Source organism: Oryx dammah, unplaced genomic scaffold (assembly GCF_014754425.2).
Source record: "Oryx dammah isolate SB20612 unplaced genomic scaffold, SCBI_Odam_1.1 HiC_scaffold_23, whole genome shotgun sequence".
In the NCBI taxonomy this organism is placed as follows: Eukaryota; Metazoa; Chordata; class Mammalia; order Artiodactyla; family Bovidae; genus Oryx; species Oryx dammah.
Window position 1 is genome coordinate 54,001,799 of NW_024070207.1, and position 18,343 is coordinate 54,020,141.

The window sequence follows — 18,343 nt, forward strand, 5'->3', positions numbered from 1 at the left end:
TGATCTCTGGTTCCTCTGCCTTTTCTAAAACCAGCTTGAACATCAGGGCGTTCACGGTTCACGTATTGCTGAAGCCGGGCTTGGAGAATTTTGAGCATTACTTTACTAGCATGTGAGATGAGTGCAATTGTGCAGTAGTTTGGGCATTCTTTGGCACTGCCTTTCTTTGGAATTGGAATAAAAACTGACCTTTTCCAGTCCTGTGGCCACTGCTGAGTTTTCCAAATGTGCTGGCATACTGAGTGCAGCACTTTCACAGCATCATCTTTCAGGATTTGAAATAGCTCAACTGGAATTCCATAACCTCCACTAGCTTTGTTCATCGTGATGCTTTCTAAGGTCCACTTGACTTCCCATTCCAGGATGTCTGGCTCTAGGTGAGTGATCACACCGTCGTGATTATCTGGGTTGTGAAGCTCTTTTTTGTACAGTTCTTCTGTATATTCTTGCCACCTCTTCTTAATATCTTCTGCTTCTGTTAGGTCCATTCCATTTCTGTCCTTTATCGAGCCCATCTTTGCATGAAATGTTCCCTTGGTATCCCTAATTTTCTTGAAGAGATCTCTAGTCTTTCTCATTCTATTGTTTTCCTCTATTTCTTTGCACTGATCACTGAGGAAGGCTTTCTTATCTCTTCTTGCTATTCTTTGGAACTCTGCATTCAGATGCTTATATCTTTCCTTTTCTCCTTTGCTTTTCACTTCTCTTCTTTTCACAGCTATTTGTAAGGCCTCCTCAGACAGCCATTTTGCTTTTTTTGCATTTCTTTTCCATGGGGATGGTCTTGATCCCTGTCTCCTGTACAATGTCACCAACCTCCATCCATAGTTCATCAGGCATTCTATCTATCAAATCTAGTCCCTTAATTCTATTTCTCACTTCCACTGTATAATCATAAGGGATTTGATTTAGGTCATACTTGAATGATCTAGTGGTTTTCCCCACTTTCTTTAAGTCTGAATTTGACAATAAGGAGTTCATGATCTGAGCCACAGTCAGCTCCTGATCTTGTTTTTGCTGACTGTATAGAGCTTCTCCATCTTTGGCTGCAAAGAATATAATCAATCTGATTTCGGTGTTGACCATCTGGTTTTGTCCTTGTGTAGAGTCCTCTCTTGTGTTTTTGGAAGAGGGTGTTTGCTATGACCAGTGCATTCTCTTGGCAAAACTCTATTAGCCTTTGCCTTGCTTCATTCCGTATTCTAAGGCCAAATTTGCCTGTTACCCTAGGTGTTTCTTGACTTCCTACTTTTGCATTCCAGTCCCCTATAAAGAAAAGGACATCTTTTGGGGGTGTTAGTTCTAAAGAGTCTTGTAGGTCTTCATAGAACCATTCAACTTCAGCTTCTTCAACGTTACTGGTTGGGGCATAGACTTGGATTACTGTGATACTGAATGGTTTGCCTTGGAAACGAACTGAGATCATTCTGTCATTTTTGAGATTGCATCCAAGTACTGCATTTCAAACTCTTTTGTTGACTATGAGGTCTACTCCATTTCTTCTACTACTGATAGTAGCTTTCTTAAATGCCAACAATCATTACTTAAAATTTTAACTGGGGAAATCACATTTACCAGAAGAATATAAAGTACTTGGGAATAAGTCTAACAGGAACAACATACCATAAAGTACCTGGGAATCTATCAATCTAACAAGCCATATGAAGTGCCCATTTTGGACCAGATCATGGCTATGGTTAGCTCAAGACCTCCTGGTTCCCACTTTAGTACTCTCTGCATTGAACAGACTTTCACTCAAGAATATGACCCAATGAACACAGGAAACAAGTCAATCCTAAAGGAGATCAACCCTGAATATTCCTTGGTAGGACTGGTGCTGAACCTGAAGCTCCAGTACTTTGGCCACCTGATGTGAAGAGTTGACTCATTGGAAGAGTCCCTGATGCTGGGAAAGACTGAGGGTAGGAGGAGAAGGGGGTGACATTCAACTTCATTAGTCATCAGGGAAATACAAAACCACAATGAGATACTACTGCACAGTCGTTAGTATGTTTTTCTCAAAACAACAGAAAATAAGCACTGGCGAGAATGGGGAGAAACTGGAACCCTCACACACTGTTGGTGAGAATATAAACTCACCTGACAATTCCTTAAGAGGTATAACACAGCATTATCATATGACCTGGCAATTCTACCCAAGATAACTGAAAGCATTGTTTTTGTTCAGTTGGTAAGTTGTGTCCGATTCTTTGTGACTCCACAAACAGCAGCATGCCAGGCTTCCCTGTCCTGTACCATCTCCTGGGGCTTGCTCAAACTCATGTCCATTGAGTTGATGATGCCATCCAACCATCTCATCCTCTGTCACCCCCTTCTCCTCCTACCCTCAATCTTTCCCAGCATCAAGGTCTCTTCTAATGAGTCAACTCTTCACCTCAGGTGGCCAAAGTACTGGAGTTTCCGCTTCAGCACCAGTCCTTCCAAGGAATATTCAGGGTTGATTTCCTTTAGGATTGACTGGTTTGATCTCCTTGCTGTCCAAAGGACTCTCAAGAGTCTTCCTGAAAACATATGTCCACACAAAAATCTGTACATAAATATTTACCGCAGTATTCACAGCAGCCAAAGAATAGAAATAACTCAAGCATCCATCATCTGATGAATGGATAAAGCATTGTACCAATACAATGGAAAACTACTGACCTATAAAAAGGCATGAGATACTGATGCATGTTCACCTGGCTAGAGGAAACTCCATCTCCATTCTACATGATGAACTGCACTGCCTTGCATATCCCACTCTCTGGCTTGGGCCCTGTCCTGGCAATCCTGCCCAGACCTCCTGCCACAGCAGACCTACAGAGCCTGCTGGGCAGCCCTGTGCCAGCCCCTCCTGCTCTCCATGGGGCCTTCGATGGACTCCTCTTCCTTTCCCAACTGGCACCATCCCAGCGCAGTCACGGCAGACATCCAAGCCAGCATCAGCCATCCCTGTCACAACTTCTGCTCTCACCCTGCCAATCCACAACTTCAAAAGGAGAACCCACCACATTAGGAGCTTCTGAAAGCAAGGCCAGTGCTAGAGTCTTCCACACTGATTCAGCACACAGCAGGGTGCCTGGAGGCACTGAATCAATACACCTCGTGAAGGAGCCTGGCTGCATTCTGGGGTGGCATCTTGGTGCAGTAGCAGGTCTCACATCTCTGTGCTGACTGGGATTGGCTCAGCTGCCAGGTCAGGGTTTGTGACTCAAGTCAGGCCCCTAGGGTACTTTGGCAATCACATTCCTTAATCAGCTCCCTTTGTCACCTGGCATGACTCCTTTCAACCCGTAACTGTCTGGCTGGTTCCTCACAGCCCAGCACAAGACTGTTTCCTCCTCCACAGGCCCCTCAGCCACCTCATGTGTGTACGTGATAAGAACAGGAACAACAGCTGACATGAATGGAGCACTGACTAAGATTCATACTGTCTCTCTACCAGCCTCTCAGCCATCCTCTCATTATCCTCAGTCAAATATGATGCACAAATGTTTACTGAAATGTAATTTATAAAAGCAAAGACCCAGAGTCCACCTTAATATCCATCAGAAGTCACGTTCTGAAAACTATTTTAATTGCATAAGAAAATACAATATAAGGTTACACACATAAACAAGATAAAGATACATCAATCTGTGTTTCTAGTAAGAGCAGGATAGATTATTTGGAGCTCCCTTCCAATTAAGAACAAATGACACCACCCTTACGGCAGAAAGTGAAGAAGAACTAGAGAGGCTCTTGATGAAAGTGAAAGAGGAGAGTGAAAAAGTTGGCTTGAAGCTCAGCATTCAGAAAATGAAGATCATGGTATCCGGTCCCATCACTTCATGGCAAATAGATGGGTAAACAGTGGCTGACTTTATTTTCTGGGCTCCAAAATCACTGCAGATGGTGATTGCAGCCATGAAATTAAAAGACGCTTACTCCTTGGAAGGAAAGTTATGACCAACCTAGAGAGCATATTAAAAGGCAGAAACATTACTTTGCCAACAAAGGTCCGTCTAGTCAAGGCTATAGTTTTTCCAGTAGTCATGTATGGATGTGAGAGTTGGACTGTAAAGAAAGCTGAGCGCCAACGAATCGATGCTTTTGAACTGTGGTGTTGGAGAAGACCCTTGAGAGTCCCTTGGACTGCAAGGAGATCCAACTAGTCCATCCTAAAGGAGATCAGTCCTGGGTATTCATTGAAGGGATTGATGTTGAAGCTGAAACTCCAATACTTTGGCCACCTGATGCAGAGAGCTGAATCATTTGAAAAGACCCTGATGCTGGGAAAGATTGAGGGCAGGAGAAGAAGGGGACGACAGAGGATGAGATGGTTGGATGGCGTCACCAACTCAATGGGCATGGGTTTGGGTGGACTCCGAGAGTAGGTGATGCATAGGGAGGGCTGGCATGCTATGGTTCATGGGGTTGCAAAGAGTTGGACACGACTGAGAGACTGAACTGAACTGAAAATGGGCGATTTTAAAACACATACCCTTAATAGCCCTGAAGAACTTGCAAAATGGTAAAACAATAACAAGCATGGATGGCAAAACCTAAGAGACAGCAGGAAATCCAGAGATGTAGGAACCTTTGCTGGACAAATTTTGTCTTTGATTTTGGCAACCTTCCAAGACAGGAAAGGGGACTGTGGTTTAGGACCATGGCTACCTAAATTGAGGAAACTATTTAATAGAAAATTCTTTTCACATCAAACTGGGACAGCAGAGGACCACATCCTTGGGGTTAAGAGTGACTCTCAAACAAACTTGCCTCCTCCCAATTCAACCTCCATAGGACTGCAAGAAAGCTGCCTTGGTGCTATGGAAACAAAGAAAAATAATTAGACATTTGTTTTAGGTGGTCCCAGGCTAATAAATGTCCTAAGGCAGCTGACAAAGTCAAATAGAAATCTTCTCTGGAAGAAGGTACATTTATCCTAGACTTAGGCTTCAAAGAATCCCCACATAAATATTTCAAGGGCAATAGTAATATACAGCCAAAAATAACCAAGCACATGAGGAAATAAAGCTTCCCTGGTGGGTCAGTGGTAAAGAATCTGCCTGCAATGCAGGAGACTGGAGTTCAATGCCTGGGTTGAGAAGATCCCCTGGAGAAGGGAATGGAATCCCAATCCAGTATTCTTGCCTGGAGAATTTCAGACAGAGGAACCTGGAGGGCTACAGTCCATGTGGTCACCAAGAGTCAGACACAACTTAGCAACTAATCAGCAACAGAGTGAGAACTGTAGAAAAAGAATATATAAACAAGCCAAGACTTGACTAGATTATTAGTAAAGAAGTCAAATTGGACAATAAACATATGAAAAGATGCCCAACTTTATTAGTAACCAGAATGATGCAAATGAAACCATAAAAATATAAAATCACACCCACTAGTAACTAAAATCATACTGAAGTCTGACAGTACCAAGTGTTGGTGAGGGGTGTGACTCAACATAAACACATCTATGTGGTTGATAGGAATATAAAATGGTACAACCATTATATATCAGGGAAGCTGATAGCTTCCCTGATAGCTCAGTTGGTAAAGAATCTGCCTGCAATGGAGACCTCGGTTCCATTCCTGGGTCAGGAAGATCCACTGAAGAAGGGATAGGCTACCCACTCCAGTATTCTTGGGCTTCCCTTGTGGCTTAGCTGGTAAACAATCTGCCTGCAATGCAGAAGACCTGGGTTCAATCCCTGGGTTGGGAAAGGCTACACACTCCAGTAATCTGGCCTGGAGAATTCTATGGACTGTATTAGTGCGGGGGGTCACAAAGAGTCAGATACAACTGAGTGACTTTCACTTCCACTTCATTCTGGAAGATGGTGTGGCATCACTTGATAAGACTGAAGGTACAAACACTGACTACTTCACCCAGAAACGCCACTCCTCGGTAGAACCCAAGGACAGCAATGCTCAAACACTCAAAAATTGAGAATCTCAAAAAGCTTTTGTTTATGTGGTCTATATCCATTGATAGTTATCATTTAGAAATTAAATCTGAGAAAAATCTAAACCACAAGAAGACACAAGCATGTGTTCCATTAGCCACCAGAGTAACGTTATTACATGTCATATCAACTTTGGAAAACACTGTACACGCACTAGAAAACAATGCAAAATGCATTTAACACCTTAGTGTTATTAGGAAAATAGCTAGATCTTGTGGACTCCTGAAAAGGCCTTGGGGGTCCTCCAAGCGTCCCCAGACCACAGTTTAAGAACCAGTACCCTAGACGCCTATATACAATGGAATACTAATCAGCCATAAGAAAGAATGAAATGTCATTTGCAGCAACATGGGTGGACCTACAGTTTATCATACTATGTGAAGTCAGAACGAGAAAGAGAAATACTATATGATATCAGTTATATGTGGAATCTGAAATATGGGACAAAGGAACCTATCTATGATATAAAAACAGACTCACAGAGAACAGACTTGGGGTTGCCAAGGAGGGGATGCAGGAGGGATGCGGTGGGGGTTTGGAATTGGCAGATGCAAACTGGTATATATAGAATGGGTAAACAATAAGGTCCTACTGTATTGCATAGGGAGCTATATTCAAATCCTATGATAAACCATAGTGAAAAATATATATATACATATGTATAACTGAGTCACTTTGCTCTACAGAAGAAATTAACACAATGTTCTAAATCAACTATACTTCAGTAAATTAAAAAAGAACCAGTACCCCAGAGGAACTTGTAGATATCTGCATAAGAATAGTTATGCCAGAACTGTTTGAAACGTTCAAAAACTGGAAACAATCCAAAAACCCATCAATAAGATAATGAGTTTTTTTTTACTTGTGGTATATTCAAACAGTGGAATAACGGATAGCAATGAAAATTAATGAGCCACAAATACACACAACAGATCATTAGTAATGCTGAGGGAAAAGAGGCAAAAGTCAAAAGCCTATATAGAGTGTAATTCCATTTGTACAAGGCTAGAGGACAGGCCAAACTGACTGTATTATTCGGGGCCACATGATACATGGTAGAAGAATAAAGCAGAAAAAAAAAAAAGACTACAGAAAAGGCAGGCTACTGTCAGCTCTGAGGGGAGGATGGGACTGTGACTAGTAGGGCACACAGAGGTCCACTGGGTACCGTCAACATTCTATTTCTTGGCCTGATTGGTGATGACACAGATCTTCACTTTATACTTGTTTATTAAAGGCCTTGCACACTTTTCTATATGCCATATTTCACAATAAGGGGAAAAGCTATACACAGTTCAGTACTAATAATGTGGAATACATATTTCTACAGAGAAAAAAATGCTTTTGAAATACTGTATTCTAGGGAATTCCCTGGCAGCCCAGTGGTTAGGACTCAGCACTGTTACTGCCAGGGCCCCGATTTAGTCCCTGACTGGGGAACTAAGATTCTGTGAGCCACACAGCACAGCCAAAAAAAGAAAGACAGACCGTATTCCAATATGTTAAGAGTGGTTAACCTTGGATTTTCCACATTTTCCAAGTTTACTACAAAGAGCACATATTACTTTTGTAACCATATAAACACCTAGTATTGTCAGACTTCATTATAATTTTTAGCTTACTGGAGGGTATGTAATTTTATCTTATTACAGTTTAATTTGCAACTCACCAATTACTAATGAGGTTGAATATCTTTTCATGTTTGTTGTCCAATTTGATTTCTTCTTCTATGAATTGCCTGGTCAAGTCTTTGGCTCATTTTTCTGCTTATTCTTTTTCAACAGTTCTCAGAAAATTGTAAAACATATTTAAAAAGACAAGGTCATCAGCTAAAATTGAAAACTAATAAGGATGAACACAAAATAGACGAGCCACCTATGGGAATCTATGCAGAAAATAGCTACCTAAGGAAATTGGTGATGTGCCTGATCAAACTAGGATGAGCTCAAAGCTCACCAAGGAGCTGACCGTGCTTTCCTAGAGTCAGCTTGAGCTGTTACCACTCCATAAAGGTTAGCTGTGATCTGCTTTTTTCTAACGTGTATCCTGGGGCAATGTGACAATGACAGAACTTCAGTGACTCATGAGAAATACTGAAAATGAAGAGTGCAGTCACAAAGAATCTCTACAGCAGCCAGTCTCAGCCTTGGTGGTTCTGCCCCCAGGAGGCACTGGGCAATGTCTGGATTCATTTGGGGTTGGCAGACTTGTTGGGGGGGGACTCCTGGCATCTAGTGGGGAGAAGCCAAGAATGCTAAGTATCTTATGATGCACAGGAGAGGCCACTGCCAATGACTTCTCCAATCCTAAATGTCAACAGTGCTATAGTTGAGAAACCCTGATCAATAGCCGCTATGGTTTTTCCAGTAGTTATGTATGAATGTAAGAGTTGGATCATAAAGAAAGCTGAGCGCCAACAAATCGATGCTTTTGAAGCATGTGGTGTTGGAGAAGACTCTTGAGAGTCTCTTGGAAAGCAAGGAGATCAAACCAGTCCACCCTAAAGGAAATCGGTCCTGAATATTCATTGGAAGGACTGATGCTGAAGTTGAAGCTCCAATACTTTTGCCATCTGATACGAAGAACTGACTCAGTGGAAAAAAGACTCTGATGCTGTGAAAGATTGAAGGCAGGAGGAGAAGGAAATAACAGGGGATGAAATGGTTGGATGGCATCACCGACTCAATGGACATGAGTTTGAGCAAGCTCTGGGAGTTAGTGATGGACAGGGAAGCCTGGTGTGCTGCAGTTCATGGGGTCGCAGAGAGTCTGACACGACTGAGTGACTGGACTGAACTGGGGGTAAAAAGTGCTCAACCTTCCATGACCCTTCTCCACGTGGAAACAGTGATTGGTGGAGAAAGGCAAATCCCCACGCTGTTCCCCCTTGACAGGGGTGCTCCAAAAGCCCTTGAGACCCACCATGCAACCAACTGGGGGAGGAACTTCTAGCCAGAGGGGAGGATAAACATGAAGATACCAGAGCAATGGAGTGCTTAGCATATTGGAGGACCCAGGCAGGGGTGGGAGCCAAGGTCAGAGAATGGGTAGTCCCCATTCTGTTGGGACTTGTAGGTCACAGTAGGGATTTAGATTTATTGTCATTACAACTGGAAGCTGTTGGAGGGTTCTGCTGCTGTGTGGAGGCTGGAGTGTAGGGGGCAGAAGTGGACTCGGAGACACTTGTGGGAAAGTCACTGCCACTCACAGCCAGGGCTCCAATGAGAAGGTACGGTGGCCCAGCCAAGGGAGGTAGCCAGAGAGGAAGACAAAGGAGGTGGAAGTCTGGATGAGTTGAGGGTGGTCACAGGTGAGTCTTCTGACAGTTCAGATGCGGGCTATGAGGAAAATAACCATGGAAGAGTGGCCAAAGCCCCTAGCAGGACGGATTGCCAATTACACAGGTGGGAGGAGCAGGTCTGGAGGCAGCCAGCAGCAGCTTAGGCTCTCACCAGGTCTTCTGTGATGCCAATGAGCAGGGATCATGTTAAAATAAGTTAACATGGCTGCTCAGGGCACAGGTGGTTTGGTTGCTGGATTGTGAGGAGGTCTGGAAATCCTGAGGAAATGGTGAGGACTTGGTGGGAGAGAAGAGCTGAAATGGAAGGATTTCAATAACTTTTAACACCAGCAAGGCATCAGACGACCATGTGGGGAGGGTGAATGCAGGAGCCTGAAGGTCAAGAGAGATCAGGACTGGGGATAGAAACTGAAGAGTCAAAAGCATGCAGGTGGGATTTCAGTTCAAGCCATGAGGTTGCTGAAAGCACCTGAGAAGCAAGCACAGGTAAACCAGGTAGACTATGTCCAAGACATGCCCAGGAGCCCTGAGGTCAGAGAGGAGAAGAAGAATGAAATGGCAAGGAATGACCACTGTGGCTTACAGAAGTCAAGAGGAGAAAGTGCTTCCAGGGGAGGGTGTGATTAGAGGTGTCAGATGACCCTGGGCTTTAGCCACACTGAAATCATCATTGACCTTGGCCAGGAGCAGCTGTGGGAGAGGGCTATGAGGTCAAGTGTTAGGAAGAAATTAATGGGACTCCCAAATTACTAAAGTCCACATGGTATAGTGTATTTTACCAACAAAAGATTGAAACAGTTTTTGTTCCTTTCTTTTTAGGCATTACTACTTTGGATTTTTTGCTCCCCTCCACCCGACCTTTGTTTTTTAGCTAGATTATAGAAGAAGGGGACGACAGAGGATGAGATGGCTGAATGGCATCACTGACTCGATGGACGTGAATCTGAGTGAAATCCGGGAGTTGGTGATGTACAGGGAGGCCTGGCGTGCTGCGATTCATGGGGTCTCAAAGAGTCGGACACGACTGAGCAACTGAACTGAACTGATAGAAGCAAATGAATGAATGGTGAGAAAGAAAAGATAGCCTAGAATTCTGCAAGAGGCCAAGGGGATATGAAGAACAACAAAATTAGAATTGCTCCTGGGACAGTACTTCCTCTGAGCTCATTGGGACTCAACCCAGCTCACTCATTCGGGGGGCACTTTGGCTCTGGTCAATAAAAACCTTTGTAAATGGAAACCCTGAATGCTCATTAGAACTCAGGCTAGCAAGCAAGGAAAGTGGCCCTTGGGCAGGTGGCCTCTTTCCCATTCTCCTCCCCTCCCCGGAGCCTAGCTTTGCTAATTATCTTGATAACACATCCTGTTTGCAGTAGCAGTTAATTGGCTACTCCAACAATTCTGTGAGGCCAAAAATGCAGAGAGGTCAGCAGCCTCTTGGTGCAGATAAGGCAACTGTCGCCAGCAAATGGTGGGGCCACACTGGAATGCAGGCCCTGTGTTCATTCCATCATCCCAGGCTAGTTGAAGCAGCAATAAATGTGAAAAGGAGGTCAGAACAAGCCGCCTGTGGCCTTGGCACTGTTTGGGGGGTCATGAATTCTGCACTGCAACAATGCTTCCTGCTGAGGGTACTGCCTCTCATTTGGAAAATAATCCCACACAGAACCACCTTGCAATGCCAGCCAGATGCTGTCTGGCTGCTCCTTTAAACAGATGTTCACTGGGCGGGGCACTCTGTGGGCTTCCACAACAGTTTTCAAAGTGTTTTTGTTTCAAAGCTACAGAACCCTTGGACATCGGATGAGCAGACCCAGGTAGAAAATGAACAAAAACAGAGCTGAAAACCACCTGAAGGTGCAGTGGCTGTCCAGGCCCACCCAGTTCTGCTGTGGTCCTCTCCCCCAACCTGCCTGGGGACAGAGGGGAGCCTGCAGCACACCCCGCCTTCTCAGCAAAGGGGCAGGCACCACTCAGACAAAGAAGAAGGCCTGGCTGCTGGCCACAGACTGCACCTGCTTCCAGTGCAGCTGTTAGGACAGGAGGGGGAGCAAGGCCTTTGGGGGACACAGCTGGGGACCCCGGATACAGGTGGCCCCGCACAGGGCACAGTCTGCAATCTTCTTGTGAAGCAGTTTAAAATCAAAACCAGGCAAAAGACCACCGACCACTTTTCAGAGCCCTCATGCTGCTGCTGCTGCTGCTGCTGCTGCTAAGTGGCTTCAGTCGTGTCCGACTCTGTGCGACCTCTAGATGTTTCAAAGTGTTCACTGCCGCATCAGGAATGTCATGCTCAGGCCCTCAGTCATGTCTGACTCTTTGCGACCCCATGAGCTATAGCCTGCTAGGCTCCTCTTGTCCATGGGATTTCCCAGGCAAGGAGACTGGAGCGGGTTGCCACTTCCTTCTTCCCAATTCTGGGGATCGAACCTGTGCCTCCTCCATTGGCAGGCGGATTCTTTACCACTGAGACACCTGGAAAGCCCTAACCACAATCCAATTTTCTGCACATTTATTTTAAAATCCTGAACTCTGAGTAGATTGGGGATTGACTTAAAATGGCAAAATAGGGCCTTGCCTGGTGGTCCAGTGGCTAAGACAACAGAGGAGGCTTGGGTTCGCCCCTCCTTGGTCAGGGAACAACATCCCACATGCCTCAACGAAGACCTGGTGCAGCCAAATAAGTTAATTAAATGGCAAATGAAAACAATACAAAGGAAAATCACAAGCTATGTTTTTTCAAAGAATGAAGAGGACTATAAGATCTACCCTTAGCTTCTTCTAGCTTCCTCTTGCTGCTGTAACAAATGATGCCAAATGTAATGCCCTAAAATAACACATGCTTTTTTCTTACAGTTTGGGAGGTCAGAAGTCCGTAGCCTCACTGGGCTACATTAAGGTGTCACCAGGGCTTCATTCCTTCTGGAAGCTCTAAGGGAGAGTTTGTGTGTGTGTTCCTTGGCTCCTTCCATCTTCAGAGCTGACCCCAGCCAGCTGAACCTTTCTCTCAGGACATCACATTGACTGTGACTTCTCCATATTTAAAGGAATCTTGTCCTTTCATTGGCCAACATAACCCAGCAGAATCTTATTTGAAGCTCAGCTGATCAGCAACCTAATTTCATCTGCTACCTTAATTCCCCTTTACTATTGAGGGAGGAGATAGATAGGCCCTGGGTTAACCTGCTGCAACCAGTTTCATGCTGATCCTTTGACATAAACCAATAGGGATTAAGCACCCTGACTGGATAAAAGACAAAGCAGCCTACGGCAGCCTCCTCATTTTTGTGGTCAACAGTTCCCAGCCTGACACACGCACAGAAAGGATCCCAAGTCATCCTCTAGTAACCTTGGACACACTGTAATATTATAAGATCAACATTGTGGCTTCCTCTCCTCCCAGAGGGTTTTGCTCAGGTGCTCACTGGAAAAGACCCAAAACTGTGCTTGGTCGAAGCCCAAATAATGAACTGCAGATGACACGATCATAGGGGACACAAAAGGAGGGTCACCCAAGACACAGCTACCCTACTCCACAAGTTGGCCCGTGTGCTCTCTCACGTGTCCTGTGCTTCTAACAAATTCTGTAGCTGCTTTGCAATCTTGGTCTGTCCATTGAATTCTCTCTTCAAAGAAGACAAGGACCGACATCTCCTTGCCTGCCAAAATCACTATGTAAACTCAAGTAGTCAGAGGTTCCAGAGACATCTTTGGGAGCCATTAGAATTCTGCCTCCTATAGCTTCCTGGGCGTGCTCGGCATGCTAAAGTCTCTTCAGTCATGTCTGACTCTGTGTGACCCCATGGACTGTAGCCCACCAGGCTCCTCTGTCCATGGGATTTCCCAGGCAAGAATACTGGAGTGGGTTCCCATTTCCTTCTCCGGGGGATCTTTCCAACCTAGGGACTGAACCCACGTCCTTTATGTCTCCTGCAATGGCAGGCGGGTTCTTTACCACCAGTGCCACCTGGGAAGCCCCTATAGCTTCCGAGCTGCCAACATTTGGAATACTGACATGCATAAAAGGTTTTCTCACCCATTTCTATTACCTGTTTAGGATGGCTTTCGGCTGTTACATGCAAACCAAGCCTGGCCAGTCAGTGAATCTGTGAGGCAGCCTCAGGGAGGGCCAAGCCTGGGTTGGTGAACAGAAAGCCCCACACCTCACCCTCTACCCCGACACACAGAGCAGAAGAGGAATAACATCGAGTGCAAAGGGTAGGAGCAGGCACATAACAGGGAAAGCACCAACACCAGGTTGGGGAAGAACCCAGAACAGGAAAGTTAGCTCACCTGGAAAGGATCTTTCCTGAACTCACAAAACCAAAAATCAGCTGCTCCCCACACTCCCCTGCTCAGCCAAACAGCCTTGTTACCTTCATCAGAGTCATCTCTGCTGGACGCAGCTTGAGGCCCTTCCTCAGTGCCTGGTGACACCAACTCCTGGCTGATTTCCGTGTGTGTGTTTAACAAACACACACATTTTTGTTATCTGGTATCCAAAGTGATGGAGAGGTTGAGGATGGGATCTTTGCCAGTGAGGAAGGGGTTGAAAACCGATCAAAACAGGGCAAACTAAAAGGCAAAGAGTCCCTAGAGCCTGTTAGTCCAGTGCAATGACTGGGGTGCATAAGGGCAACCCTGAGCCATGCACGACAGGGAAGGGTCCCCCCTGCCTAGGATGCACCTTTGCAGGGACCATTCCTGCACTCAGACAAGCAGGGTGAAGCAGTCCCAGGGCACATTGCAGATGCCCCTGCAGCCTGCCTGGCTCAAACTCAACAGCCCAAGTCAGCCCACAGGGCTTCTGCCTGAATCCCAGCACCACCAGCACTTGAGGCCAACCTGTGCACACATGCACTCCCTTGCCCAACCAACCCCAGGGTCACATGCTGCCACCTCCTTCATCTCTTCTGCTTGGACTAGAGTGAATTTGTTTCAAACAGAAATGTAATCCACATATTGGTCGGCAGTGGCTCAGATGGTAAAGAATCTGCCTCCAATGCAGGAGACCCAGGTTCAATCCCTGGGTCAGGTAGATCCCCTGGAGGAGGGAATGGCAACCCACTCCAGTATTCTTGCCTAGAGAATCCCATGGCCAGAGGAGCCTGGGGGAGCTACAGTCCATAGGGTCACAAGAGTCTGACATGACTGAGCAACTAAACAACACAATAATCCACATACCACTCAGTCTTTTAAAGTACACAATTTAGAAGTCCTGGTACATTCACAAGGTTGTACACCTACCACCTCTATCCACTTCCAGAACATTTCCATCACCCTGAAAGGAAACCCTGTACCTATTCAGCAGTCACTTTTCATTCTCCTCAGACCCCGGCAACCACTAATCTACTTTTTGTCTCTATGGATTTGCCAACTCTGGACATTACATCTAAATGGAATCATGCCATATGTGTGCTTTGGTGTCTGGCTTCATTTAGTATAATATTTTCAAAGTTTGCACTGTGTAATTTTTGCAATAATAGTTACTGACACAGAGCTCACTTTGAGCCAGGTGTTGTACTAAGTGCTTCATCCTTTTGTTCTCATTTAATCATAATAACAATTCCATGAGGCAGATGGTGATATTATCCCCATTTTCTAGATGAGGAAACTGAGGCACCAAGAAGTTAAGTGACTTGCCCTGCATCATGGTAGTTCTGGCTGGGCAGGCTGGCTCCGCAGCCCTCTTGGCTGGGCTACTTCTTTAAAAAACAAACAAACAAACAGGTTTTTTGGGGGGGGGCCAAGGTATGTAACATGTGGGATCTTAGCTCCCCAAGCAGGGACTGAACCTATGTCCCAGACACTGGGCTCAGAGCCTTAACCACTGGACCACCAGGGAAGTCCCTGGGCTACCTCTTTTTAAAGTAGCAGGCACTTGGCTATTTGCCAACACGTTCATCACAAATTCTTCACTACGTCTCACATTTCTGGGACCTGCTCCATCCCTGGGTATATCTGCATTTACAATCCCTCCTTTGCTTATGCAGATAAACCTGAGTTCAAGTCCAAAACCTTTCTGGACCACGTGTTTTTCATCCAAGCTATGGGTTACCGCTCAGTTACTTTTCAAGGCTGTATGCAAACAGCCACTGTGGGGTAGTTAAGAAATGTAAATGAGTGAGGCACTAAGGGCCTGGCACGTGGAAGACACAGAGGGAGTGGAGCTCTTGTGCGATTGTCACCCACCTGTACCACTGAGATCCTTCTCCCAGAAAGTCAAAAGCACAGCTTCCCATTTCTGTCGGTACAGACAGGTGACATACCTGTCCTCAATTTTTCAAAACTAGTAAAATACACAGTGGACTAACAGGAATGCTTTAACCGGCTTCTCAACTTCTGGGAGCCTAAAGTCTGTCTTGACATGCCAGAGCCTGGAAGGATTTCACACATTGCTTCAAGGTTCTGAGCATTTTCTGAGTCCTGCCGGGCTCTCTAAGTCACACTTCATTACTGAGGACCAAGAAGAAAATGGCTCTTGGACAGGCCCACCTGATCCACCACTTTGGGGCTTCCGGAGAGTCAGTGGGGACCTGAGACCAGCTCTGAAAGTGCTCGGATCCCCCGAGGGGACCACCAATGCAAAACCCAGATTTGTCACCTTGATCTGCACAAAAGAACCAGGAAACTGAGTCCCTACCTTGAAGCAAAAGATTGTTCTGGTTCAGCGTTAATTGAAATGTAAAAAGATCACTAGGAGGCCATCCTAAATGGGTGTGATCCTGGGTCTCCAGGGGCCTCTCATCTGGTAAGTGGGGATAGTACCTAAGAAGCCAAACTCCTGGGGCAGTTAAAGAGAGAGAGAGAGTGAGTGTGTGTCTGTCTGTGTGTTTCTGTCTGTGTGTGTCTGGTAAGTGGGGATAGTACCTAAGAAGCCAAACTCCTGGGGCAGTTAAAGTGTGTGTCTGTATGTGAAACTGGATGAGCAAACCAAGTCACGTTCTGGCTTTCCCAAGGGCACTTGGCCAGTAAGGCGTAGGAGGGCCATCTCCAGGTGTAAAGGCATTATGCCTAGCGCTTAAAAGCAAGAACTGGAATTAGACAAGCTTGGAATCAAATTTCAGCTCTGCCACCTGAGGCAAGTTACTTCACCTGTGTGCCTCTGCTTCTTCCTCTGTAAGCTGGCTGCACCCCTTCACAATTTCCTCCACCACTCTATAAATCACCCAGTGTAACCCATGATGGTGAAAACCTGAGGCCCGATCATTTAAATTCCTCATCTTCTCAAAGTGCCTACCATGTTGAAGACTTGCAGAAGACAGCCTTGAAGGCAGTATCCTTTTTCTAACTTTTTTGGGCTTCCACTTCCAGCTGTTCCATATCATTAGATGCATGTCAATCAAGTGATCAAACTTTTTTTTGCCACAAATGGATCATAAGCAAAATAAAAATTGTAACTCCAAAGGAAAAAATGGAACAAAAGTCAACAACCCTGTAACCTGCTTTGTTTTGCTTCACTGTGCTTGCTGACAACATAGTATATAGACTATGATCAGTCTGTGCTCATTTTCTCCCCCACCAAGATGTCATCTCCACAAGGACAGAGCCTGAAGTTCGTCCACTGCTGCAGCATCCGTGTCTAGAATGGCACCTTTGGTCCTTCTTTTCTAGACTCCAGGAGGGTTGACCACATGAGAAACATTTCTGCATCTTTTGCAAAACTGCCTTGGACTGTCTACTGTTTTCCAGTGTTCCTTATAATAAAATAACCCGCACTAGAATGCCGTTATAGGACACGATTTTGTTTTTGCTGAGCTCATGTGTTTTTCACTAGCTAAATCTGCCCTTGTGTCAGGAGAGCTCAGAGCACAATTCTGCGCTCAACTCCAATGTTTTCCTCAACCTCTTTTTCTGAAGTGGAAATGAGATAAGCAAGCTAAGAACATTCTGCTGGGACTCCTTGGCGACCCTATTTTTAACCACAGACTGCATTTATTCTAAGATGCTTGTCAAACTTCAATGTGCCTGTGACCTGGGGAGGTAGTAAAAGCAGAATCTGACTCAGCAGGTCAGGGGCGGGGCCCGGGATGCGGCATCCCTCACTAGTCCCAGGTGATGCTGCTGCGGGTCTTGGAACTTGCTTTCTTTATCTGGTAGACTTGCTCTCTCCTTCTCCTGGAGAAAACGTCACCAATGGCTCGAAAACTGGAAGGGGTGCCAGAAGCAGCTGCGGGGGCTCGTCAGACTTCCACACCGCCGTCCCCGTCCACCCCCATCCCCATCCCCGACAAGATCCTGACAAAGTAGGAGTGAGCCCCGGAGGCTCCTCGGGTGCTTCTGCTGCAGGTGGCCTAGAAACACCTTTGGAGAAGCCTTGCTCAAGGGAACGAGTGCTCTCTTCGTTTTCCCAACGGCAATCTCCCGGAACAGCTGTTGTCACTGGTGGAGAAACCCTGCTCAGGATTTTAAGGGGCGACTCTATCGCTCTTTGTAGCCGGGCACCAGGAGGGGGCCGGGTCTCTCCCCAGGGGTCACAGCAGGGTCGGCCCTCTAACTCGCAGTCCTAACCCAACGTCCCGCACGGCCCCGCCTGCCCCCCGGCGGCCTCCGCAGAAGGCCCTCACGCAGGGGCCGCGCCGCTCATGCGCACCACCGGGCCCTCGGGGCACCGGCCCCCAGCCCCGCCAGCCTACAGGGCGGGGACCCCGCGTGCCCCCCGCCCGCCTTACCTCTCTGGACAAGTGTGGCCAAGGAGAAAGCGAGGCAGATGAGGCACGCCCAGCGCCAGGCCACCATGGCTGAGAGCCGGCGTACGGGGCCCAGAGGCGCACAGTGAGCACGAGAGAGCCCGAGGGGGAAGGTCGGGGAGGAGTGGGGAAGGAGGAGGAGGAGCAGAAGGGGGAGGAGCCCTCCCCTCACTGCAGGGCCCCGCCCAAAAGCGCCGCGCGCGCGCGGCGCGGCCCTGAGAGGGCGGATGGGGGCGCGCACGAGCTCTGGCGCCAGGGCGTGCCGGGCTGGGTGAGGTGGGGCGGGACCGCGACTGTGGCGCGAGGGGCGGGGCGAGCCTGCAGCCTCGGGGGCGGGACGGCTGCGCGGGGGGCGGGGCCGCAGCCTGCGGGCGGTGCTGGCGCTTGAGGGGCGTGGTCCGCGG

At 46.8% G+C, this 18,343-nt stretch overlaps 1 protein-coding gene across 2 annotated transcripts in view; it reads right to left on the bottom strand.

Annotated features, from left to right (window-relative positions):
* Nucleotides 1-18,066, bottom strand: part of CD99L2 (CD99 molecule like 2) — a 125,393-nt gene extending 107,327 nt beyond the window's left edge. For both annotated transcript variants that reach the window (XM_040265433.1, XM_040265432.1), the window contains exon 1: nucleotides 17,922-18,066. In XM_040265433.1, coding sequence (XP_040121367.1) covers nucleotides 17,922-17,988 — 67 coding nt within the window. In that variant the 5' untranslated portion in view covers nucleotides 17,989-18,066. The remainder of the gene's footprint in view (nucleotides 1-17,921) is intronic.
* Nucleotides 18,067-18,343: the final 277 nt, after the last annotated feature.